The sequence below is a fragment of the Phyllobates terribilis genome, unplaced genomic scaffold (assembly GCF_046119375.1).
Source record: "Phyllobates terribilis strain yellow unplaced genomic scaffold, ASM4611937v1 Scaffold_3__8_contigs__length_932513732, whole genome shotgun sequence".
In the NCBI taxonomy this organism is placed as follows: Eukaryota; Metazoa; Chordata; class Amphibia; order Anura; family Dendrobatidae; genus Phyllobates; species Phyllobates terribilis.
Window position 1 is genome coordinate 833,814,888 of NW_027362763.1, and position 27,885 is coordinate 833,842,772.

Consider the following 27,885-nt stretch of genomic DNA (forward strand, 5'->3'; position numbering starts at 1 on the left):
ACAGAATTACCAAACAAGCATGTAACTTGGCAAACAATTCAACATTTGGCAACAGGGTTATTTACAATTTTAGCGCGCTCTATATTTTCCAGCGAGCGGGCATCTGCCCCTTTGTGCTCCTGGTTGATCTACGTAGCCCACTGTCTGGTGGTGGACCAACCTGGCTTTCCCCACTAGCGTTAGGGGTACATCTACCAGCTGGGTGTACAGGTAGGGCAGGCAGCTGTCTGCGGGTCCTTTGGATTACCGCAGGCATGGCAGGCTCACTGTCAGCAGAGGGTTGACTTTCCTGGGCTGCTGGTACAGGCTCTTCTGCCTCTGGATCTGCTTGCTCCTCTTCACCTTCCGGCTCTGGTGTTGGTTGTTGCTGTGCCGGTTGCAGGAAATGCAGGACGGGTACCACTATGGCATCATTTATGCGAGTCCAGAACTGAGGGAACTCTCCGAGAATGGTGCTGATCATTTCTTCCTTGTCCTCTGCGGGTTCAAGGTCACTCTGATCCTCTTCTGCACTACGGAGTTGCTCGGGGCATCTTTTGAGGTGGTCCCTGGAGACGACACTAGTGGTTTCTCCTCCGTCCTTGGTGATTACGCACACCTTTGGGTTGTCGTGGTCAGACTGCAGTACGGTGTAGGGTTCCCTTTCCCACTGGTCGTCCAACTTATGTAGCCTTCTTTTTCGCTTTAGGACTTGTTCACCAGGCTCTAGGGGACCAGCAGGGGCGTGTTGGTTGAAGAGTCTTTCTTGCTTCTCTCTCACCTGGGCCAGGCTCTTCTCCACACTCTCCTGTACCTTCTTGTACTGCAGTTGCCTTTCCGTATCCCAGTCTGCATCTGGGGAGGTGTCCTCGGGTATTAGGACTCCCATCTCCAGGTCTACGGGCAGCTTACCTGGTCTGGCTCGCATCAGGTAAGCCGGGGTGCAGTTTGTAGCATTCACCGGGATATTGTTGTATAGGTCTATCAGGTCCGGCAGTTTTTCTGGCCACAGGCTGCGTTCCTCCAGGGGCAACGTCTTCACGAGATCAATGACTATATTGTTCATCTTCTCACACATCCCGTTGGTTTGGGGGTGGTAAGGCGTTGTACGAATCTTCTTACAGCCATAGAGGTTGCAGAACTCCTGGAAGATTTCAGCCTCGAACGCTGGACCCTGGTCTGTCAGGACCTGTTCCGGATACCCGTGTGGACGGCAGAAATATTGTTGGAAGGCTCTGGCCGCTGTTTGGGCTGTCAAGTCCTTTACCGGGACCACCACTAGAAAACGGGAATAGTGGTCCACGATTGTCAGGGCATAGATGTATCCAGATCGGCTTGGAGCCAATTTGACGTGGTCCAGAGCTACCAGCTCAAGAGGCTGCGTGGTGACGATGGGCCTCAAGGGTGTCTTCTGGCTGGTGCGGTCCTTCCTCCTCAGGTGACAAGGGCCACAGTCTCTGCACCACTTTTCTACAGCTCCTCTCATGCCGACCCAAAAGAACCTTCCTCTTAGCAGGAACTCCAGTTTCTTCCAACCGAAGTGTCCCGCTCTGTCATGGTAAGCCCCCAGGACCATAGCTGCATCCCGCTTTGGGACCACGACTTGCCAGGTCAGCTCGTGCGTCCGGTGGTTGACAATCCTTCTGCACAACTTGCCTTCGTAGAGGAACAGCTTGCTCTTCTCCTTCCATAGCTGCTTGGCTTCCTCTGGGGCATCCGGATCCATGCGGGCATCTTCCTGGGTCAACAGATCTTTCACCAGGCGGATGGCAGGGTCACTATCTTGGGTCTCGGCCCAGCTGTGGTGAGGTAGGGGATTGATCATCGCGGTTGTTAGATCCTCCTCCTTCACGCGGTGGGAGTATTGAGCGGCTCCATACCGGTGAAACGCGGGGAGTTCTACCTCCTCCAGCTCTTCTGGGTCTTCGTCACTGGGTTTTGCCTGCCCGGTACTTGATCACGAAGTCATAGTTGGAGAGACGGGCCATCCACCGCTGTTCCAGGGCACCCAGTCTTGCATTGTCCAGGTGTGTCAACGGGTTGTTGTCCGTGTACACGGTGAACTTCGCGGAGGCCAGGTAATGCTTGAAGCATTCCATCACGGCCCACACCACCGCCAAGAATTCTAGCTTGAAGGAGCTGTAATTCTCCGTGTTCCTCTCGGTGGGCCTCAGCTTCCGGCTGGCGTATGCTATCACCCGTTCTCTGCCCTGTTGGTTTTGGGACAGTACGGCTCCCAGTCCCACATTACTGGCGTCTGTGTGGAGAATGAAAGGCTGGCCATAATCAGGGTAGGCCAGGATCTCATCCCCCGTGAGGGCCATCTTTAGCTGGCGGAAGGACTCCTCTTCCGGTTTATCCAACTTGAAGGGTGGCTTTTGACTCCTGGACTTAGACTGTCCGATCAGGAGGTCCTGCATAGGAGCTGCCATCTTAGTGAACCCGGGGATGAACCTTCGGTAGTAGCCTACCAACCCGAGAAACTGTCTCACCTCTTTGATGTTCGAGGGGCTTGGCCAGCTCTTGATTGTCGTGACCTTGTCAGGGTCGGGGGCTACTCCTTCCACGCTTACCACGTGCCCTAGGTACTGGACCTTTGGTTTCAGCAGGTGACACTTCGATGGTTTTACCTTCAGGCCATAGCCTGCCAGGGCTTCGAACACCTCGGCCAGGTGCTTTAGGTGGTCCTCGTAGGTCTTCGAATAGACGATCACGTCGTCCAGGTAAAGGAGGACCGTCTCGAAGTTTTGGTGCCCTAAACAGCATTCCATCAGCCGCTGGAAGGTCCCTGGTGCGTTGCAGAGCCCGAAGGGCATACAGTTGAACTCACTCAGTCCCATCGGGGTGGTGAAGGCGGTCTTCTCCTTGTCAGCCTCTGCCACAGGAACCTGCCAGTTCCCGCTAGTAAGGTCCAAAGTAGAAAAGAAGTTAGCTGATTTTAGTGCGGCTAAAGACACTTCTATTCTAGGCAGCGGATATGCGTCTTTGTGGGTGATACGGTTGATTTGTCTATAGTCTACGCACATTCTCATGGTGCCGTCTTTCTTTTTGACCAGAACCAAGGGGGCTGCCCAGGGGCTACAGCTGTCTCTAATGACCCCAGCTTCTTTCATCTCTCTTAGCATACCCTTGGCGTTCTGATAATGTGCAGGGGGTAGAGGTCGGTGTCTTTCTTTTATCGGTGGGTGGCTCCCTGTGGGGATGTGGTGTTCTATACCTTTTACTCTGCCGAAGTCTAGCGGGTGCTTACTAAAGACTCTCGTACTCCTGTACCACCCGGTAGACTCCTTGTTTTTGGTGCAGGGGAGTGGAGTCAGCACCCACATGGAGTTTCTGGCACCAGTCCTCCTTTTGTTTCTGGGAGCCATTACCCTCCGCCTGTGGAGATGGAGGCAAGGGTTCCACGGCCCTGATAGCTTTGTGTTCGACAACAAACAGTTTGGCGAGTGTAGCGTACCTGGGTAAGTGTACCTCCCTCTCCCCAATGTTGAGGATGCGGATGGGCACCCTCCTATGACGGACATCAACCACCCCCCGGGCTGTCAAAATGGTGGGCCTGCTGTCTCAGTACACGGGTTCTACCACGGCTTGGTAGTCTCTACCTCTCAACCCGATTGCAGTCCGACACCAGATCATCATTTCACTTTTGGGAGGCATGGAAATGGGGAATGGGTCACTCAATCTTACGCTACCGATCTCACCACCAGATAGTTCTACCTGCTGCCGTCTCATCAGAGCTTTTATCTCCTTGTTGAGGACTCTCTGTTGGCTGGAACTAGCATTCACCGCCACCTGTTGTAGAATTACAATTACCTCTGAAAGACAATTTTCAATTACGTTAGTACCCACAGTTATTTTAGGGTGACTTTCACGTCGGTCAATGTCCACAATAATTACTCCCTGTGCCGGTAGTTCAACTTTACCAATTTTTATGGTCATCTCCTTGAACCCCATCTGCGGCACGGGTAAGCCATTACTGGCGATGATGCTCAAGTTACTGTCTGGATACCGTGTGATATCAGCATCAGTCCAATACTGCTTAAAAAGTACATAAGGGATAGTGGTTACTTGTGACCCAGTATCCAGCAAGGCGCTCATGGGGATACCGTCCAGCACCACGGGTAAAACCGGGCGCCCCCCAACGTACTTATCACGCCAATTATAAGGGCCTGGTGATCTTATGCCTGGGGGTTGGCACTCTGCCCCAGGTTGGACCCGTTTAAATTACAGTACCTGGAAATGTGTCCGGGCTGGTTGCATCGACGGCAAATGGGCTGTCCATCCTCTGCGTAGGGGTCTGTGGGCCTCCCTCGGAACGACGGGATCCTCCTCTGTCGACGCCACGGGACATCCTCCGGACTTGAAGCCAGCTCGATGGGTCTTGACGGGTCCACTTGTAACGCCTGGACGGTCCTGGTCAACGCCGCGACGCTCCTGGTCAGCTCCTGGACTTGGTGGTGCAGGTCTTTCGACGGGGCTTGGTTCAGGGTCTGTGCATCAGCCCCCACGGGGTCCATAGAGGAGGGCGCCGCCTCCTGGTGGTAGGTGAGAGCAGGGCGCCGGGGGTTTATAGCACCACTGGTTGCAGATTCACGGAGCACCCTTATGGCCCTGTCCTTAAATTGGGCAAAGGTCAGGTCGGGGTTCTGAAAGAACATGAGGCGCAGTTGGGCCCTGTGGGCGCTAGACAGCAGACCTTCTATGAATTGTTCTGTTAGCAGCTTATCCGTTTCCTGCACACTGCCAGGGTCAGTTTGTTGAATAGCCCTCAAGGCTTCCTGCAGATTTAGGGCATAGTCTCTGATGCTGTCCTGTGCCCGCTGCTTACATCCATAGAACCTCATTTTAATCTCAGCGGAGGTACGTGTGTCAAAAGTACCCCGCAGCCGGGCCAGAATACCCTTCACAGTTCTTTTCTCCTCAGTGGGCCATGATTTTACCTCCCTGCACCAGTTAACTGCCCTGTTAATATGCTGACCTTCTTTTCCTCTGTCAGGGGGTAAACGTGGAACAAACTGTATAGCCTTTCCTTGAAGTCAGTTAGGGCATGGGGCTCCCCTGAGTATTTGGGCAGCCAGGCCGCGCCAGGGATGTAGGGCAGGGAAAAGGGCATCACCGCTGCTGCAGCTGCGTTGGTGGTAGTGGGTGCCTCTGTGTCCGACATCTTCCTCCCTCCTAGTTAAGCGTGGCCTACCTTCCGACGATCCTCTTCTGTAGGCCGCGGCTCCGCTGCTGCTGCTCTGGACGAGGACCTTGCGTCGCGTCCTGATGACGTCAGCATCGCTCTCTCTCCCTTCCAGGACCTTGCGCAGCGTCGGTGCATGGGGCGGAGCTTCGGGTCTCACGCGCTTTCGGCATCCACGCCCCTCTTCTTCCTGCTCGGCGTCCTGAAGATGGCGTCCGATGACGGTAAGCAGCTGCGGATGGCGGGAAGACGGCAGAAGACAGCGGGAAAAGGTCCAATATGGCGTCTGATGGTGGGAATCGTCTCCTGATGGCGGGAAACGACTTCGGACGGCGGGAAACTCCGCCACAGGTAAGTTACAAAAGTCTTTTTCAGGCACGCAGTACCCGGTGGTTGCGGGCACGAAATCCTGCCCACTACGCCAAAGCTGACTCGCCCCCTGGGCCGTGGGGCACTCGGATCCGGGCAGTAGGGGAACGATGGGAGTAGTAGTGGCAACCCGGTTCCGTGGCTCAGGGTGGTCAGGCCAGTGGTAGTCTGCTACGTTCTGCTGATAATGTCCGACTACGCCACCCGTGGATTGCGGTTATTAGTAACCGCCGCTGCATGCAGACCGCTGGGGCTGATGAGGTGTGCAGCTAGGGTAGTGTGACTCCCCACGAAAAGAGTGCGGCCCCAGGGCAGTATAATGGATGGTGGGAGTGATGGTAGTGAGAGTCCCAGTGTTAATAGTGCTGGAGGAGCAAGGAGCACACAGACAACAGGTTGCAGTCCAGGGTCTTTACTAGAACAGGTAAACTGACCCACAAACAGTCCCGGCTAGGAGGGGACCTGGATGTCTGAGAGCAACGGGGAAATTGGCCCTGGTCAGGGTGAGGGTGTAGGCCTACCGTGCTTTCTGTGCTCCTTCTGGCTATCTCCTCGTTATAGGGTAACAGCCCACGTTTCCGACCTTTCCGTGTATTCTCGCCTGTATGACCTGCGACGTGGGTTCCTTTCTGCTCCCAGCCTTGTACGGCTCTACTGGTCCCTTCGGTTGTGGCAGGGCCTCCAGGCTTCTTAGGCCAAGGAATATACAGTCCCTTGCGGACTGGTTCTCTGCTGGAGAATGTGGAATCCTCCCAGCCTCAGACACCAAAGTCTGGTAAAGTAAGTCTTTTATCTGCCAAGACAGGCTCTCTTCACCTCTTGTCTCTGGCTTGTGGCTCTCCTCCTGCCACACTTCCTCTTAGGTGCAATACAACTGTCTGTCCCTGCTCTGCTCTGGGACAAGTCTCAGTCCTGAGACAGGCCTTCAAGTTCTCTCTAACCCTGCCCCCAGCACCAGCTTTTATAGGGGCAGCCTGCTCCCCCTACTGGCCTGAGACAGGAGGCATTGCATGCTAATGTTCCCCTGACTAGAGAACCTCCCCCTTGGTCTCAGACACAGCTTTATTCACATTTTGTGGCATCCAGGCCAGGGTGACTCACAGGCAACAAGCAGAAGAGACTTGTTTGGGCTAAAGAACACAAGGAATGGACATTAGACCAGTGGAAATCTGTGCTTTGGTCTGATGAGTTCAAATTTGAGATCTTTGGTTCCACCCACCGTGTCTTTGTGCGACGCAGAAAAGGTGAACGGATGGACTCTACATGCCTGCTTCCCACCGTGAAGCATGGAGGAGGAGGTGTGATGGTGTGGGGTGCTTTGCTGGTGACACTGTTGGGGATTTATTCAAAATTGAAGGCGTACTGAACCAGCATGGCTACCACAGCATCTTGCAGCGGCATGCTATTCCATCCAGTTTGCGTTTAGTTGGACAATCATTTATTTTTCAACAGGACAATGACCCCAAACACACCTCCAGGCTGTGTAAGGGCTATTTAACCAAGGAGAGTGATGGGGTGCTACGCCAGATGACCTGGCCTCCACAGTCACCAGACCTGAACCCAATCGAGATGGTTTGGGGTGAGCTGGACCGCAGATTGAAGGCAAAAGGGCCAACAAGTGCTAAGCATCTCTGGGAACTCCTTCAAGATTATTGGAAGACCATTTCCGGTGACTACCTCTTGAAGCTCATCAAGAGAATGCCAAGAGTGTGCAAAGCAGTCATCAAAGCAAAAGGTGGCTACTTTGAAGAACCTAGAATATAAGACATATTTTCAGTTGTTTCACACTTTTTGTTAAGTATATAATTCCACATGTGTTAATTCATAGTCTTGATGCCTTCAGTGTGAATGTACAATTTTCATAGTCAAGAAAATACAGAAAAATCTTTAAATGAGGTGTGTCCAAACTTTTGGCCTGTACTGTACATTGCTAGCAATGGCTTATATATGCGCAATAGGAGAAAAAGAATCCTGCTGTGCCTCCTATGCTCCCGTCTGTAGGATACTGTAGGTTGTAATATGATTTTTTACCACTGACTAACCTACCACAGTGAGTACATATGAGCCAACAGCAGTATGAACCATGGCTGATCTGCACAAAACAATCACCAGGATAGACTGCCATTTTCCAGACACAGAAGTTTTTGCAGAATACACCACCATTACCTGCACACAGAACAGTCACTAAGCCAAACTGCCTTTTCCCACACATAGAACAGTCACTAATTCACAAGAACACTTCCCAGTCACAGAATAGTCACTAGATCGCATGGCCCCCCCATCATCACCACACAGAGTAGTGACATAGTGACACCTTCTCCATCACATTGGGCTGTGACACAAAGGTTAGTAATGATAACATTCAAATTTTCAATCCCTCCTGTTACTAATCCTCCCCACCTCCCCACTCACACACACGGACTCAACAATTACCTCCTTGCACTTGTAGTGCACACCCATGACAGGTTGAGCAAAAATTTGTCATTGAACTATTATATTCTGCAGAAATGAGGGGGCAATTATGCCATACATGTTCATGTCAAGTCTACCAGAGCAGACACTACCATGTGCAGCAACCTCCCAACCTTATTAGGGTGGCCAATTTGACAATTTTTATTAAAGGTGTTTTTCCATTTCAGAAAACTTTGACTAACACCTGCAGTAGTTATAAAAACAATTGAGTATTTCTTACTGTCCTTGGATCCATCGCTCGCTCTATGCTGGTGCCCCAGTCTCTTTTGGGTGGCTGCAGTGCTGATGTCACGTCAACAGAGCTGCAGGCAATTACTGAGCTAAGCGCTCTGCCAATGTAGCCAGCACAAACCGCTGAGCTCAGTGATTGGCTGTAGTAGTGGCAGAGACTCAGCATTGGACCAGGATTAGGTAGGTAATACACAGTTTGCTTTGTTATACCTGCTGCAGTTTATATCCTAAACTTTTCAGAAATGAGACACACTCTTTAAATAATCTGGCTGAAAATTGAGTCCTACATAATTCATTGATCCATTGTCACTCCCAACTAGATACTTTTTTGGATCCCCCATTTGCCTCTGCTCACTGGTTCCTCTCAATACACAGGAAGTTAATGCTCAGCCAATCACTTGTTGTGGCAGTGACCTGCCTCAGACAGTGATTGGCTGCAGAGGTTACATGTTTCTGTGTGGAAATGTCATTGCTGCAACAGAAAGTAGAGACCAGTGATGGATTAGACAGCACCGGAACAGTAAGGGCATGGTATTGGTGTGTTAAGTATAGCTTCTTTTAGTTTTCAACTGATTCTGAGACTATTTAAAAAATATTAAAGATAAGGAAAACTGAAGAAGTCAAGCCTTGAGCATAGTTGTAATTTACGAGTAAGTAGGCTAGTTTCACTATTGAACTACTTGTGTTTGCTATATCTGGTCTAAATACTGTAATGTATCCCATAGAGAAGAATGCAAACCTGTACAGGCAGGAAGAATTATAATATCTGACTAGTTTTCTTTGAAAATGTTTTGTTTAGTATACACGACATCACACCTTTATTTTTTTAAATTCCTTCCCCTAGACACGTCTGTTGGAAAATTTAGTGAAGATTTCAACATTACCAGTGTATTGAGTCTGTTCTACCCTTTTACTTTGTTCATTTATACTTCTTAAGATTTTTCCCCATTAAGTGTGCTAGGACTCATTATCTTGAAAGCCCAGATTCAAAAACAATGGCGCCCTGCAAAACCTTTTTTATGGACCAAAAATTTAAAAAAAACAATGAAAAGATAATTTGCTATTGTAAAAAATGGAATTGTTCATATGTAAGATCTCGCAATCATTTCTGTAATATATAGATACATTGTCATATGAAAATGGGTGTCCTCTAACTTGTCCCTAACATTACCTATTTCTGGTTCCAATCACGCATTCATCTATTTAGCAAAACTATTGTGTAGCCCATTAAGTACTGGTAATGGTGTAAAACAGGGGTGGGGAACCTCAGGCTCGCAGGCCATTTACAGCCCTCGATAACCTTTTCTTCAGGCCCCCCGGGCAGATTCCTGGGGACTGCAGTTCTTGGGCCGGAAGTTGTTTTTGACAGCGCAAACTTTTTATTTTTTTTTCTTCCTCTGTGAGCACTCACACACAGCATTCACTACTGAATGCTGAGGCGCATGCAGTGAAAGATTATGTCCTGACACCAGTGCCAGAGTCAGGACGTACCTTGTAGGCGCGATTTGTACGGCCCCCGAAGAACAGTATAAGTATCCAAAAGGCCCTTGGCAGAGAAAAGGTTCTCCACCCCTTGTGTGAAATGTTATCTTATAAATAAATTGTATTAAATAAAATTAATAATAATATTATGGAATGTAAATGGCCTTCAAAGAGATAGTCTCGTTAAAGCAACTTAGAGGGGAATTCTCCTCTTCAGTTCTACCTCTATTAGCCGAGTAGAACTACTAAGTAAAAGTATGACGGACTCAGCTGGGCGATATAGTTGTCCATTTTCTTGAATAAAATTTATTGCAAATATCGGCAAATTAGTTAATATGGGATTTCCAGGAGCCGGACTAATGGCAATGAGTTGAATTTTTATGAAAATTGCTTGTTTTAGTTCAACAACTTTTAAGTTTCCAAGGTTTTGAAATTCTTTCCAACAATTATACGAGAAATAAAATCTATCAATTATTGTTCTTCCATTATAAACATGTCTAATATCCTTATGAGCAACTCTTCTCCATGATCTTTTTATCTTCCATGTTGTCATCATAAATATGTATACTGGTTTATTTCAGCGTCAGAAATTGGCTGCCCTGTACTAAACCAGACACTAAAAATACATTTTAGTAATTAAAATTAAACAAAAATAAATTGCGTTGTAGTTGAATGAATAAAAAAGAAATGATGAAATACAGACTCAAACCACTGATCTGTAATTAAAATCATTTGGACTAAAAAATATTGTTTCAACCAGACTTGAATGTTGTCAAAAGTAAAAATGAAGAGAAAATACCAACAAGTCATTCAGTTTATAAAATAACCTGATTTGGCAGCGGAATACAATCTAAAGATTTAATTTAGCACCAACTTTCCAGAGACATACATTTTTGGAAGTGTGTGAAATTCTAAAAGTCAATTATTTTTTACATGGCATAGGTCACTTATGTTCAACGCTTTGGGTCATGTCTAATAACTTTTCAAAAACTATAAGTATACAATATTTTTACTATCCCAAAAAATCTATGAAAGATAAAAGTGACTAATATTTAAAAGCTAGGAGAAGAAAATGTTTTAAATATAAACCATGTTTTTAATCCAATATACTCTATAACTGTATGAGCAAAACTTCAGCATGACCTTCAACCCTTAAATGCCTAAACAATTGTGGCCTTATGGACTTTAAGAATTTTAGTTAACACCCAGCATTTTGAGTGCTATAACTATCACATTTTTAAACTACTTTAATTGTATGAGAGCTTTTTTTTGCATTTTTTTTAAAGCCTCTAGTTTAGATTTTAAAGGTATTGGTGTTTATCTATTTAGCGTCTATTCATTTTTATTATGAAGAGGAAAAAAAAAATTATTATGAAGAGGAAAAATAATCAGTCAAACATTTTTCAGTTTTTAGTGCTTTTACTGAAAAATGGATCCATTTTTGGTTAATTTGTCAGTTTTTCCAATCTTATCCAAAAAAATATATATAGCCTAACCTACACATTAAACTGTAAAATATGGATGGTACACAGATGACATCCATGTGCTATTCATTATTTTTCACGGGGGTCATTTATTTGCATTGGAGAGTTTGATCCAAAACAGAGATCAAAGTAGGACGTCTCTCTTTTTTTCTCTTTTGCGGACTATCAGTCCACTAAAAAAAAAAAGACAAATGAAAAGGTGCAAAAATAATGGATAGCACACATAGTAAAAATCTGATGTGGAAAGAGCACTAATTGTTTTTAGATGTTAATTCAATCATTTTTATAAATTAATGCATAATAAAATAACTTAATGTTGTGTTTTGTTGTGTGTCGTTACATCGCTAAGGGTTCTTAGTACGGCTAATATTAATAACAGACAGTTGCAGGCGGTCACTAGAATAAGGATCTATATTTATATGTCTAGATTTGGAAAATACTCTCTGCGGTGTCACCATATCTGCAAGGATATACATACATCTAGACAGGCTTGGACTGGCCCACAGGAGAACAGGAAAACCGCCGGTGGGCCCCTGTGCAGGAGTAGGCCATCACCCTCTTATATGAGCTGCACTTGGCACAATATACTTGAATCACTATGTACAGACGGTGGCAGCATCTTATTCATCTAACAATCTACCCAGTTCATTGTTATATAAATTTGTGATTGAGGATAATGTCACATTTGCATGTAGCTGAAAAGTGGGGCCCAGGAGTTGGTTACTGGTGGCCTCTTGGCACCCCAGTCCGACACTTCATCCAGCTACATGTCGTACTTCCTTCTGTGTTGTATATATACATTCTTGTGTGTTCAAGGGTTAAACCACAGTGAACAACACAATTCATACATTTCCCGTCATGAATGATGCCAATAGTGACCATACAGTAAGCAAAACCGCACTAAAATGTTCCATGTCAACACAGACTGTGGCCCAAATACTGCTACGTAGGGTTGGAAATATGGATTTGTCTTTATTTAGCTTTATATTTTTAGTTGTATTTTGTCAACCACCTTTTGCTTTAAATATTTTGAGATGTTTATCTTCACCCTTATTTATTCTCATTCTTCAGGTATAAAATATGGTCCCAATTTATAGGCTCCATTGACTTCAATGGGAAGATTACAGTAGTGACACAGTACACAATCTAGCATTCTTTGTACTTTATTATAATGCTGCCGTCACGGCAAATGGGTGACTAAGCATGAAACAGACCTTGGGGTGAATTTACCTGCAGCAGAATTATTGCCGAAATTTCGTCAACTGGAAATCAGTACCAAATATCCGAATTTGGTTGTTTCTGAAACACATTTCATGGCATATGTGCCAAATCCATTTAGATTTTTTATACCTGGCAGTATTTTGACCAGTAATTTGTATTAATATTCGTAAGCCTAAAGTAGCAGAGGAAGCAACAGAGAAAGTATAATACCACGTCCCTATGTAGCGCAATCTCTACTTTTTTTCTGCAGATTTTTTTTATGCAAAAAAATCTGTTTGCATTTAAAAATACTGCAGAACTCAGCGTTATTGTTCTTCTCTAAGGAGTCGAAAAAACACATATAAAATCACAAAAAATTTAAGTGCAGCAATAACCCTAATCCACACAAAAAAACAGCTATTTGCGAAAATGCATAAAAAGCAACAAAATGCAATAAACAAAGTAGATTTCTATTGCATATTTTGGTGAAGACACCTGCGGAAAAATCACAGTGGGGAAAAAATCAGCATTTCCGCATGTGGGAACATGGCCTAAGGGTTCATTCACATGTCAGTTTTGGTTGTATCCTTTCTAATCAGTTATTTTTTAACATTATTTCAATTGCTACATTCACATGTCCCACTTTGATACAATTTGAAGCTCAGTGTTGCTCCTTGGAATTAACGAGTGTAAAAAAAAAGAAAACAGAGAGCCCTCTATTTACATCTATGTATCATCCGAATTATGTCCATTTATCTTTGAGTAGATGATAGGGGTAGCTTTAAGAAAGAAAAAATTTATATGAGACACACCAAAAATAGTTTGAGAACACTGAAAAAAACGTTTTTTTCATGCATGAGAAAAAAATAAACGAGACCGAGGCCTAAATTGTGAAGTCTTATTATTTAATATGATGCTCACTGGGGTTGGGAGTTAATTGTCAGCTAAAGTATAATATAGAATGAAATATGTCCCATATATATATATCTATATATATATATATATATATATACATACATATATATATATGTGTGTGTATTTATAATATATATCAGACAGACAGATAATTAGATAGATAGATAGATAGATAGATAGATAGATAGATAGATAGATAGATAGATAGATAGATAGATAGATAGATAGATAAACAGAAATCCATGCCACTTGGCTCATTTAAAATTTTAAAAAAATCATGCTCTAATATTTTTATATTTTATATCTGAAACGTTTTCATTTTTAAATAAAATAATTAAAAAGACAAAGGAAGGTAGACAATATATTTACAGGTTTATTAAAATTTACATATTTTAATTTTCCTTTTTTTTTTCATTTTTACTAAAGCAATAATTAAAAAAAAAACACATCATATTACCAAGGTTACCAAGAATGTAAATTCAGAGGGATTTTCTGAGCAAATTAAATAGATTTTAAATCCTTTTGTCTTAGATAAGAAGATTTTTTTTTGAGTGATGTGGAATGCATAGGATGTTTTATATCTTTTTTATACATTTTTTTTCTGCACCAGACAAAACATTATATGAGTTATATTAAGATTTTTTTTTTAACTCTAATCTGACAATAAAATGTACACATAGATCTGACGTCCAAAGCAGCTAATGTTTAGCTATTTTTTCACCAGCGCGTACAGTATCAGCAGTATTGTTTGTCTCTTTCACTTGTCTAAACCCAAAGATTCATTTAGACATATTGGATCTAAGAAAAGCTTTAGTAAAACTGCATTAGTTATGAAAAAAATTACAATTTTATACAGAAACTGTTGTTTTAGTCCATTTATTTCTGATAATTAGAGTTATAAAAATATAAAATAAAATGCTGTTATTTAATTTGTACATTTACAATCTAGGATATACAATACACTCACAAAGATTGCTTCACATCATACAGTTTCTTCCAACCGTTTGGAAAAATTTGCAAATATCCCTCGAATATGAATTAAATATCAGAATCGTCCAAAAAAAAAAAATACAACATCCTGTTATCCATTCAGATTGTAAACTCTAGTAGACAAAAACGGTGTTAACGAGAGGGGAATACAATGGGCCGTAAGGAAAACGAGAGTGGACGGCAAATAAAAGGGAGAAGGAAAGAGCTTTCAGCAATAGCATCATTTTTCCAAAGTAAACAGCTCATCCAATGTCCAAATCGATCCTCACCTTGTCTTGCTTTTCTTAGTCCTTTTCTGAAAAAGTTTTAGTCAGTGACTGCATGGACATGTCCCGGAGTCAACCTTCACGTCAGGAACCAAGTTTGGCTTGAGGCCGAGGGTATGTGACTAAATCAATGTCTCTATAGCCAATATTAAGTCAAAGTCTTCCGTGGCCTCATTTTGTTAAATTGATGAAGCAGGGATTGAAATTCAATGTACGCTGCTTAAGGCATCCTGGTGCTGATGTTTAATGATGGGACTGCTTGGTTTTCTGTTCATGACTGAAAGAGGAAAGAAAAGATATAATAAATTTAATTTAACACATTGGAAAACCATATTAGACGCCTGTAATAGACCTACGCAGAACATCATTGGGACAGGATACATAATAGTCTGTTTTGTTTGTTTGCTTCTTTAATTTAACCCGTAAAATGTAGACATTCATTTCCAACTGCATAAAGTAAGAAATGTGCATCATTAAATAGAAACCAGATTTGAAAAATATGAAGAAGCACAAATGGGAAAATGAGGATTTATCTTTTTTTAATTTCAGTTTTTTTCAAATAAAAGTTTCACTTGACATTCTCAAGCTACAAGATATTTTCCATTATTTCTCAATAAAAGTTTAAGTTACTCTACAAATTAAGGACATTATAATTTGTATGTTCCACTAACAGATCTAAACCGGGAAAGAATATCTTAAGTGCTATTGATTGATGGGAAGAGAACACCTACACAATGGGCCTTTAAGCGACATTCACACGCTCAGTATTTGGTCAGCATTTTACATCAGGATTTATAAGCCAAAATCAGGAGAGGAACAATCAGAGGAAAAGTATAATAGAAACACGTCACCACTTCTGCATTTTTTACCCACTCCTGATTTTGGCTTTCAAATACTGATGTAAAATACTGAAGTGTGAACATGGCCTTAATCATGTTAATACAAATAAATAGAGTCTATAAAATTGTTAATTTAATTTTTTTAAATGTCAACGCCTCATTTGTCTACATAATAACATTGGACAATGTTTGTCACTTTTTCACTCCAGTCAGGTTTTTAGGATCAGAACCCATATACAGAGCATACAGTTTTTATCCAGTAAAAAATTGAGTGACAAATTTAATACAGACTTATTCCAACTAACACTATTTTGGCATTATTTTACATCCTATAAAAAAAAATTCATATCCATCATAGGATCCATAAAGACAAAGTTAATGCTAGTGTAAACACAGATTATCTAATTAGTGGTCGTCAAGTTGAGTTAATTAGACAATGCACAGTAATCTTACAATAATGGAAGTGCAAAGAATACAAGTCCGTATTATTTTTTTTCAAATTAATACCCATTTACAATGGTGCAATCCTAAATATGTCACCCCATTACCTAGTATACACAAGAAACAAATTCTCACAGTTCTCAAAAATATTGAGAAAATAGTTTTCAGTGAATATAATGTAAAATAAAACAATATTGTTATCCCAAGTGTCAACTTTTATTTTATTTTTTTTATTATTTTGCCGTAGACATGACAGATGGTCTCCCAAGCTGTTTTTCATTACTTCTTAATTCATTTAAACTATATGTATTCTTAGTTTTCTTCCCTGAAACAACATTGTACAGCACCGTAGAAGATGATGGTGCCATATGCATTCATAAATTATTAGCCTGCAAAAATATTAACTGTCCACCCTGTACTTTTAGGCCAAATTAACTTGGTAACAGCATGAGATTTAGCCACACCAATAGCATTAAATTATTCATAATGATTCATAGCAAAAGTATTAGCAAGGCATATTCGAGATTATTAGGCCATGTTATGTCACGTGCATGGCATTTATGAAAATGAATGATACCACACAGTAGTGAAAGACAGAACAGTTTACCCTGTAGTGCTGCAAAAACATACAGGATAAGAGTAATTTGACTTTGCTGGGCCGTTCCCAGAAATGCCCTAAAGAGCAGGCCACTTTGGTGAGTCTTTCATGCAAAATTTGTCATACAAGTTCATTAATCCTGATTATATTTTCGCACTGTAAAAATGAAGCTCCTAGCAGGAAGTGGGGAAAGGTTCTGCACCACAACTGACAAAATAGTCTCCTATTGAAATAAATAAGAAAGCAACTGTCAAAAGACCACCTATAACCTTAGTGTAACCATTGGCGGACACAGACAGAAGAATGTGTAAGAATAATATATGGGCCCTTTGCAGTCCAATAGCTCATCATAATGCACAATTCCACCTCTTTTGGAGGTGGAAATGGGCCCCCTTAACTCTTGAGCCCCTGTACGGATGCACTAGTTGCACCAATGATATGTCCGCCCCTAACACTGTATCACTTTCTCCTAATAGGTGCTCCTGTTACACAACAGTATTGGCCATGTAGCTCTAGCCTAATGTTTAATTCAGACTTGCATTTTTCATGTATATGTTGTATTCAAGTTTTTCTCAGATAGACCACACTCCCTTTATTTCAATTGGATCATTATTTATTGTGAAAGATATCCAGATACATTCACATTTTAAAATGTTTTTATATAGGAAAAATATATATTATTGTACCTTGTTAGCCAGCAGATAGAAAAATATTAAGATTTGAGAGTTCTCAGTGGTTGATACCTTTTAATGGCTAACTAAAAAGATGGTAACAAATTGCAAGCTTTCGAGACTACTCAGGTCAATAGAAACCTTCACACTCCTTATCTATTAACTGCTAAAATATTTATAGCCAGAACTGTTTATCTCTTCCATAATAACTCTGCTTTTCTTTACCTGTCTTACCTATTGCATTATTTTTGTGTCTTATTGTGTATAAATATGTGACTCTTCAGATTTTGTGGTATACTAGCCTGATGAAGAGACCTGAGTAGTCTCGAAAGCTTGCAATTTGTTACCATCTTTTTAGTTAGCCATTAAAAGGTATCAACCACTGAGGACTCAAATCTAAATAAATTTGTTTTTTAGAAACAATCAAAACTAAATAAAACAAATACACAAATAAAAAAACACACACCCTTTATAGTCTATTGGGCTGTTCACATATCCATTTTTCTATGTAAACCAATCGACAGCCAAAAAAAAAAAAGATATGTCCATATTTTATTTGAGTCACGGATTAAAATCAACAGGCTCATGAAAAAATGATCAGTACATGGATGCTATCTATGTGTCATCCGAATGTTGTCCATCTTTTCATTTTTAATGGGTAGTAGAAACATGGAAAAAAAAATTTTTTGCATATGATAAAAACTGAAAACCATGGTGAGTGTAAGAATTGATACACAGATCAAAAGTGGATAAAACTCAGATCCAGAACATTGTTGAAGAATGGTAATTTTTTTCTCGTATGCCAAAATATAAATGATGTCTGAAGGAGGCCAAGGTGTAAGGATCTGCAGTAACGAAGAATTTTTCCATTTATCTTATCTAGCCATTCTGCTTTTTTTTCCCTAAAGCCTGCTACAGTTCTGACATCAGTTATGGTCAGTTTTGATACAAGAAAACTGATCCTGATGCCACAGAAAAGGCAAACGCAGCTTTATAATGGCAGAGTATAAGAACAGTAGACCAAATGCAAAAACACAGCAAAGCAAGCATTGGTCTGATAGTGGTAGCCTAAAAGAGAGTTGTGGCAAACAATATAACTGATAAAGCCAGACATTGCCAATTATATGAAATTATTTATATGTAATAAAATAAGCCTTTTCCTTGTGAGCTTAGTGACAGTAAGGCTAAGTTCACACGAGAGTATTTGATGCATTTTTGATGTTGCAGATTTTTGCCACCTTTTAGGCATACGGTTACTTGAAATTTTTCATTGCATTTTTGACTGCATTATTTTGTGGTTTTTATGGTGTTTTTTTCAGCAGTGTTTTTTGTCTCATTTTAGTATGTCATGTTTTACATAAAGCTGCTTTGTTTTGGATACTTACTGTTACTTTTACTTGATAAGACTTCATTGATAAAGTCATGAGCAGATTATATGTGTTTTTGTTGCGTTTACACTGCAGAAATGCATTAAAAACGCATATGAATTTTTTTACCTGTGAAATTTCCTTATCCCATTCAAATCCATGGGCAAAATCTTCAAATAAAACGCATATTTACCAAGAAAGAAATTGACAGGTTGCTTATTTCAAAAATGCACCACAGGTCAGTTTACACTGTGAAAAACAAAAAGCACAGTGAGCACGAGATTTCTATAAATCCCATCCACTTTTCAGGACCTGTAAGATGCAGGACCATATACAAAAACAGCAAAAACTTTTGATGGAAATTTAGCCTTACAGTAAAGAAGTTCAATGCTGAACATTAAGATCATTGGGCATTTTATAATATCAGTTTAAATTTCTGATATTATGGCATATTATGGTAAAAATTGTAAGATGAGCTCTGATTGCTTGCAATGGACAACGTGGTCAGTTTTTTTCGTAGACAGTTTTGATAAATTTGCATTTTAATGAATTATGATAACGCATAGCGATAGATTCAAACAGGCTAAGGCTGCATTCACACTGGTGTTTTTTTTCCAGGGTTGTTTTTTTTTTAGCTCTGCAACTAATCTAATACTAAGTTGGCATTGCTGTCAAGCGTTACATATTTTCAGGAATTATGAACAACATGACGGATTTGTCATACTACCCATATGCTTATAGTCAGTATGTCACGTCTTCTTTTTTATTATTAAAGTGTCAACAGAGCTTTTCAATCTTATATCACAATAACTGTAGGGTCACACAACCAGTATAAAAAAAAATCGGTCCCTTTCTCATCCAGAAAAGTAGGATGATTTTTTTCTCAATTGTCATCCGTGTGCAATCCGTTTTTTACAGCAGCTATTAATTATTTATAGGACCATTTATAGCTTCCTATGTTACAGAATTGCAATGTATCCATAAAAATCAGATACCATACTGTGGCTCCGTGTGGCATCTGATTTTTTTCTCGCACCCTTAGACTTGAATGGTCTCAGCCAATTTCAAAGTAAAATCGCAGATTCTGTCAGTGATAAACATCGGCCATCTGCACTGCCTCATTGAATAACATAGGTCGGGGAGCTATCTGATAAAAATTGGATAGTCCAATTTATACACTCGTGTGCACAAGCCCTAAGGCAAAAGACAGATCATAATAAATAAACTGAATTTTTGTGGGTTGTTCCACTCAGTTTGAGTCCCATGAAAATGAACACTATGGCTTTTCAGATGAGATTATACATTAATCAAAAGAAAATAGTGCCATGGTAATGGAGTGGATTTATGTGTAGCTATACCTTCAGGATTCAGTTTTCCAAAGAAATCTATTGTGTACGTGGTTCAATTACCAACTAGCAGAAGTTTTATTATTGTTCTACAACTATTGCTTTAATGACTTACAATATCTATTAACATTTTATATTACTTCTTGATTTATTTTACCATTGTACCAGGGGTGGACATACCATTGGTGCAATCTGGGCAGCCACACAGGGGCCAAATATGTAAGGGGGCCCGTTGTCATCTTCAAAGCATCTGTCATTGACACATAAAGGAGTGATTTATGATGAACTATTGGACTGCAGAGGGCCCATAAACAGTTCTTGCTCAGGGGCCCGGTGTCCGTCCCCTGTATTATACTATTCTATATACACAGGCATATATACAGACATACCCACATAAACACGAGCACGCACACAGAAACACGCAAACATTCACATGACCACACACATATACAGGAACATACAGTGACAACTTGCTCAACAACTGTTAAAGCTGGGGCAAATAAAACGTTTTCCATGATTATCATTAAAAATAATATTTACATATATGATAACTAACTGCACAGTCATAAACCAAATCTGTCATGATTTTATTAAATGCAATTTAAAGTATTTTTTTTTCTAATCACATGCTATATAGTGGCCATTAACAACTATTATGCATGTAACACATTAATTCCTTCTCATTGATCAAGATTATCAAAATCATCTTTTTTTAGGATAGATTTTTATTTTTCATCTACAGAAACCTTAATAATATATTGTTTAGTTATTGTACTGATAAATTAGTATGGCAATGGCGCCCATAAGATAAGCCCATGCAAAAGAATAGTTTTTATATTACAATGATAATTATATTGAAAATGGAACTGATAAAAGTTAGCCATCAATAACAAAGACATACTGATAGGGAATCTAGATTGTGAGCCCCGATGGGGACAGCGACGATAATGTATGTAAAGCACTGTGGAATATGTTAGCGCTATATAAAAAAAAAAGAAAGAAAAAAAAAAGATCAATATAACAAATTATTATGGATAAATTAAGTATTTTTTTTGCTAGCAAGGTAAAATGTGTGCCATGTAACAACAATGTTTCTGCGTGACCCTATTGTTTTTTTGGTGATATATTTGTATATCACCAACATATTTTACAATATACCATCGGTACACTGAAGCTAGTGCTTTGACTTCAGTGTTATAAAAAAAAGTAGAAAAACAGAAAAGATATAAAAATGGGAAAAGCATGTCTCTATAAATATATATTTTTCCTTTTTCTGCAGTGTTTAATACAGAAATCAATGGAGAAAGGATTGGATAGAGGTGACAAATATATATACAGGTGACAATGCAGGATTGTATACATATAGATATCTATTTATATATCTATCTATCTATATATATATTCTGCAATCCTTTCATCACATACAAAATTACAGTCTAAAGACACTGATCTTAATGTGCCCCTATACTAGGTAAGAAGAATTCAACAAGATGTTAGTAAATCTTTTTTCACATATTCACTTCTTTCATGAGTCCTACAACAATTATTATATGACTCCTAAATTTTCCCATTAAAGTCCAACATATGAAAACAATTCAACAGTAATAGAATTTGGACTGAATAACTACTCATGATTTGCAATGAATATTGCGTGGCTGTGTAGAGAAATTAATTTTGCCTAAAAAACACCTATTGCAATACACAGAACACAAACACATTTATTACAATATGTAAGGTACTATGTAAAATCGATTGTACTGTATTTTACATAACTGTAGCCCATTTTTAAATACAAAAATGTCCAGCCAAAATATGATACTGATTGTCAATTCCCCTATATGCAGTTTCCCCAATATGTGCCCCGAGTTTAGCTCCCTGCCTCACACATGCACCTGTTCCTAGAATCCAGCACTTGTCCTGCCTGATGCCCTGTGTGTATATGCACCAATGTCCTTACTAATAAAATACACTATTCTATACTTGGGGAAGTGTTTGTCTTGTTGGTTTAGAACTTCTATTCGTTCCAGGAATGATAACAGTGTCCAAACCCAAGACCTTCTGGCTTCCATCACAGCATCTGATTCTTATAAAATGTCTCCAAGTCATAAAAGTATCTCACATACTGTAGGACAATTGGCTCTTTTACTGAGTTTTATAGAGCAGATTGTTTACTATGGACAACCCCTTGTAAATTAGCATCATCGTCTAGAAAAAGCCACTAATGAGCAATATAAAAGCCTCATCATGACAAGCACAGTCTCCAATTATAGAAGTCACAATCCTAAACACAGATATAAAGATAGACAGACAGACAGATAGATAGATAGATAGATAGATAGATAGATAGATAGATAGATAGATAGAAGACAGGCAGACATAGTCATGAATATTAAATCAACGTTACATATATTCCCTAGGGATATAGACCTCTAAAGTGTTATATACCCTGTGGATAGACATTTGAGAGCTGTAAATTTCGGCGCAGGACAAACTTTAGTCTAAGTAGGCGTGTTCCCGTGAGTGTATGAAACACAGCAATTAATGTAATCATATGGAAAAGAATGAGAATTAAGGAATGATTTTATATACATTTATATGTGTGTTTATGTATGTATATGTACATATATATATACACACGTATATATATTTATTTTTATATATATATATATATATATATATATACATATATGCAAACATACACGGAAGTATATATATATATATATATATATATATATATATATATATATATGTATATATATATATAATTGTTTGCCAGTATATATGCATATGTATTGTTTTAGTTATATATACATATATATACTTTTATATATATATAAATATATATATATTCAGATATGCGAGTGTTCAAAGAGCTTCACTGGTGTCTCTACTAATTATTTGTATTTCTTTATTGTTTATTTTCCTTCCCTATTACCTTAAATACACAGGTTTATATTGATTTATATTTATACTATTTATTTACATTTATATTGCTTTATAAATATTTGATATAGTCCTCGCCTGACTATGGGGTTTTGTATTATTAAGCTGTGTGTATAGTTTTGCCCGAATAATTCTTTTTTTTTCCCTGAGACTGACACCACGAATATATGAATATATGGGCATTGTTAGCACATCACTGACATGGTGATCACGTAATTTTCTTGCAATAGACCATTATCCTGTACAGCTAATAAACCACAAAAGTTACCCGCAATCTACTATATGTTTGTGTCTATTCTTCAGCCCTTTATTTCATTATCTCGTCTTTATGATTCTCTTTCCTTCTTTCTTTCTTTCTTTCTTTTCTGTCTGTTTTTCTTTGTTTCCTTTCCTTTTCCTCTGTCACAAAAGCCCTTCCATTTCTCTTTATGTGTCGTTTTCCGTATTTAATATCTCAGTCCTCTCTTTCTTTTCCTCTTTTTCCACTCTCCTCTCTATCTCCCACTTACCCCTTTTCTCACTCCCTTTCCTGCCTCTTCTCTCATTATATCCCTTTTATTTCTGTTTGAATGCAAATATAGGGAATGTTTAAGAAGCACAGAGGTATAATTTTACTAATGATAATGTTGATTAAACCTTTCCACCCATAAATCCTATTATTGTTAATACCCGCAGAAAAGTCTCTGCCGCCACCCTGCAGTCAGGAGCTCTCCTGTGTCACCCTCCTGTATCACCCTCCTGTGTCACCCTCCTGTATCACCCTCCTGTATCACCCTCCTGTGTCACCCTCCTGTATCACCCTCCTGTATCACCCTCCTGTATCACCCTCCTGTATCACCCTCCTGCATCACCCTCCTGTATCACCCTCCTGTATCACCCTCCTGTATCACCCTCCTGTATCACCCTCCTGTATCACCCTCCTGTATCACCCTCCTGTATCACCCTCCTGTATCACCCTCCTGTATCACCCTCCTGCATCACCCTCCTGTATCACCCTCCTGTATCACCCTCCTGTATCACCCTCCTGTATCACCCTCCTGCATCACCCTCCTGCATCACCCTCCTGCATCACCCTCCTGCATCACCCTCCTGTATCACCCTCCTGTATCACCCAGTGCGCCCCAGTCTGCAATGAAAGTAAATGGAGCAGAGCTGTCATGTCACATACCTTCCCTGACTTGGTGCTTGAAAGTCATAGGAGCTGCGATGTCTCCGCCATGTACAGTCATCCCTGGACCATGATGGGCAAGGGGGCTCCCCTGTGCTTGCCAGTGGTGCCCTGGGGTAACATACCCTGCTCCTGGGCCTCCATACACCCCATACTGGTTGGTAGAAGGGTAAGCGCAGGCTTGAACGAAGCCACCCACTGTGGAGAGACTCGAGGCAGCCTGCAGCGTGGACAGGAGGAAAGAGCAGAAACATAGGAGGGTAATCAATTAACACGTTTACTTCTTGTTGGAAATCTTATCTGTCTACTGGGAATAATAAAGCTGACAGGGAGTCATGTAGGAGATAGCCATATTCAACAGTTGGCTATGAATAGGCTAAACTACTGGACATCTGTACAATGGAAGAAGCTATTCCAAGTAGCACCTAATATCTCTCTCTCTCTCTCTCTCTCTCTCTCTCTCTCTCTCTCTCTCTCTCTATATATACATAAATAAAGAAATATATATACATGTATAATGTACATATATAATTGACAAATAAAAAAATATACATATATATATAATGATATATGTATATAACACCACCGAGCTAGTGTAGTTACCTGTGGGTATTTGATATCAGGTTCTACAGATTTTTCTATTCCATTGATGTTCTGGGCAGCAGAAAACCCTGTCCTGTTAACGCTTGTCCATTCTTCCATTTTGGGGGAATATACAGCACCTTCTGCACCAGCAATAGCTCCTAAACCAACACACACATAGATCTATGAAGCCATATATTATAATAAGTAAAAATACTAAATGCTAAAAAAATATCTACAAATATAAAAAATAAATACTATGTTGTATTCAGACGCTAGTTTACATTTTCGGACTCGGGTAACCACTGTGTTATTTATGTCACCCGTATAAGTATATCTGTTTGTATATATATAAATATATATATATATATATACATACATATATATATATATATATATATATATATATATATATATATATATATATATATAATATATACATACAAATACATATATATGTACATCTATATATTTATTTATTTATATTTGTATATCTGCACCGGTGTGCACTGATTTTTCTCTGTATAATTAAATATGGAGAATAGCTGTATGCTTTCCTAGTATTAAATGGAAGTGCAACACAAAACATTCATAAAGGATATATTGTATTTCATAATTTATAATATTGATTCTAGTCTATAAGTACGTATATAAATAATTTCGTTTCAAGTTCTGAAAATGATGTATTTCTGTTATTTGCTTTTAGTTTTTTCTTTACTTAATTACACGCACTTATAGTTAAAACATTATAGTATTTGCTTTTAGTTGGGGCAAAAACAACTTGATGTCACTCGTAGCTAGATGTTGGCATCTTGTCTCTCATCAATGGGTAAATATTTGACAAAGAAATCGTATGGTTTTAGCTATTCTATAATACATATATTAGAACTTAAGCCATGTATTTAATCAAACTTTAGTAGCCTAAAAACCCAGAAATGTTTGCAAAGATATATATCTATTAAATATGTACTTAGCTACATGTGCCAAGTAGAATATGAAATAGTAATTTTAGAGATGGAGGGATTTTTGGTCCCTATTTTCTGCGCAATCACAATGCTCTTCTTTGAGACTGTTATTATTTGCAGTGTGGAAAACCCACGCATGAAAGATCACCTGTTGACACTCAGTTATAGTACTTTCCACCAACTCACCTGTTTGTTCCATAAAGGTGCGGATGCCTAAGATGTTGTTGACGGAATGAGCTGACGGCCAGGACCTGGCAATGCTGACATGTCCAGGTGGCATATGAACTCCATGATGATGGCTGCCCATCTTAGCAGAGCCAGGGGAGATTGGGTTTGGATAAGGATATTGGTAGATATGATTATATGGTAATGTTGGTTGTGAAGTCGGCTGCTTTGTGCTCTCATATTGACTAGGTTGAGACAAGTTCCCAATTTTATTCCTTAAAATCCTACTAATTGAACTGACAGAGGGCACATTGTACTTATCACAGACGTTGTCAGCCAGAAGACGGTCCCTGATCTCCCAAGCAAAGATGCCAGGGTCTCCTTGTTTGTACTCCCTGATGTGCTTCACCACATTAGGAGTGGTGACTCTGGGCTTGCTCCCTCCAATAGCCCCAGGTAGGATCGATCCTGTTTCGTTGTATCTGGCCAGGATTTTACTAACACATCCATGAGAAACTCGTAGTTGTCTGCTTATATCACAAGGCCTGATTCCCAGCTGTGCCAACTCCACTATCCTCAGCCTGATGGCATTGGGCAGGGGTCTTCCGTTGACAAATACACCACCCAGTTGGTTCACTTCTCCATAAGCTTGTTCTGCACAGTAAGGAAATAACATAATATCAATGAACATGTAGCTGATATTTGCAATACTATACATGAACATTCTTTAGCGCACAGAGAATAATTGGCTCAAACTATCCAACCGCAGTTATTATGCCATCCTACATTAATGTATAAGTGCAGAATAGTTGCATACATATATGCATATATAGCAGAAATATTACATGTTTGCTTTATATACGACTAAGACATGAAGAACATCATCTAGCGACAAACTAATCGCAAGCAGTTGCTTCTGGCAATGCAACTTTTCTTCGCGCAATAATGGATGAAAGATGCGTTTTTATCCATTATTTGATTATCTCAATAACTTTAGAAATAAACGCTGCTTACCCATCCCGCAAGAACAGAATGAGAGAAACAACTTCTACACAGAAAAATCAGGAAACTCAAACAGATGTAACCCAGAGATACATGGAGGGAGAGAGAGCTCAGGCTTCTCCAATGAGCTGGATGAGGAGGAGTGTTCTGCGCTCACTGCCACTTCCTCCCCTGACTGTGCTCTGCTGTGTTTGCACAGAAACTTCTCTCAGGCAGGAGAACAAAAGCTCAAGGTGATCTTCATCCCATCGGGCAGAAGGACTGCAGTTATTATCTACAAGTGGAGTTGATTCAGATCTCACTTTGACGTGTCCTCCACGTCAATCTTGGTGGTCAGGCTGCAGGAGCCACTGAGGACATCCCATTGGTTACCGTCATCTTAATAGGCAGAGATTTTTTTTCCTCCTAGTTCTTCTAGAGTAACCCTAGCCCTGTCTTCTGCTGGAATGTCTCAATCTACTCATCCTAAAACAACATAAGCTGCCATCTTAAAAGGGTTACAGAGATCCCTGGCAGCCCTATCCATCATGTCTTCTCTTCTTCAAGCCCATTTTCTTCTAAATGCCCAGACATGAGTAGGGTATTTTCTAAAACAATTTAGTAACTGATCCTTTCTTTTTTTTTTCTTTTTTTGCCCTCCTTTATAGACCTTCATCTGAAACATTAACATTTTATATTCACACATTTTACAAAGTACATTTTTTGTTGCCTTCAAAATTGTTGCATCGTCTGGAAATCATTACATTGTATATGTTCTTTGAATTGCAAATGAAGACTTGCAGAAGTAAAAAAAAAAAAGGTCTTCTCAAGAAAAGAATTGCATGGACTAAACAATTCAGCTGGATGGCACCTGTTAAAATACAGAAACATGAGTTATATTGGCACATGGTGATTTTCTGGTGCGGTGGTCAGGCGAGGTTATTGGTGGAGATAAACCTGAAATGAGCTATGTTATGTGAGTACATATGGCAGGAGAAGAGTGAATATGTTTTGATCAAAAGAGCAGATAGACCATGTTCCCACGTATTCAGCTAGGGGCTTCTCATGATCGGATAGCAAACACTACTACCCATAGGAGGATGTTTACACAGATCAGGTGGCAAGTGGTGGCGATGCGTTATCTCCTATTGTAAATATAGAAATATAGCTCCACTTCCCAAATGTGTTTACCGTCTAACAGAGACGAATCAAAACCTTCCAAACGCTTGAGACTTAGATAATGTAA

The 27,885-nt window shown here is 40.1% G+C and overlaps 1 protein-coding gene across 1 annotated transcript; it reads right to left on the reverse strand.

The window, feature by feature from the left end:
• Window positions 1–14,177: 14,177 nt before the first annotated feature.
• On the reverse strand, window positions 14,178–26,996 carry PAX1 (paired box 1). The gene is made up of 5 exons (XM_073673361.1): window positions 26,673–26,996; window positions 25,680–26,312; window positions 24,550–24,689; window positions 23,947–24,166; window positions 14,178–14,850 (listed from the first exon to the last, which is right to left on the reverse strand). Exons 1-5 carry the CDS (start codon window positions 26,674–26,676, stop codon window positions 14,780–14,782), a joined length of 1,068 nt encoding a protein of 355 aa, XP_073529462.1. The 5' UTR covers window positions 26,677–26,996; the 3' UTR covers window positions 14,178–14,779.
• Window positions 26,997–27,885: the final 889 nt, after the last annotated feature.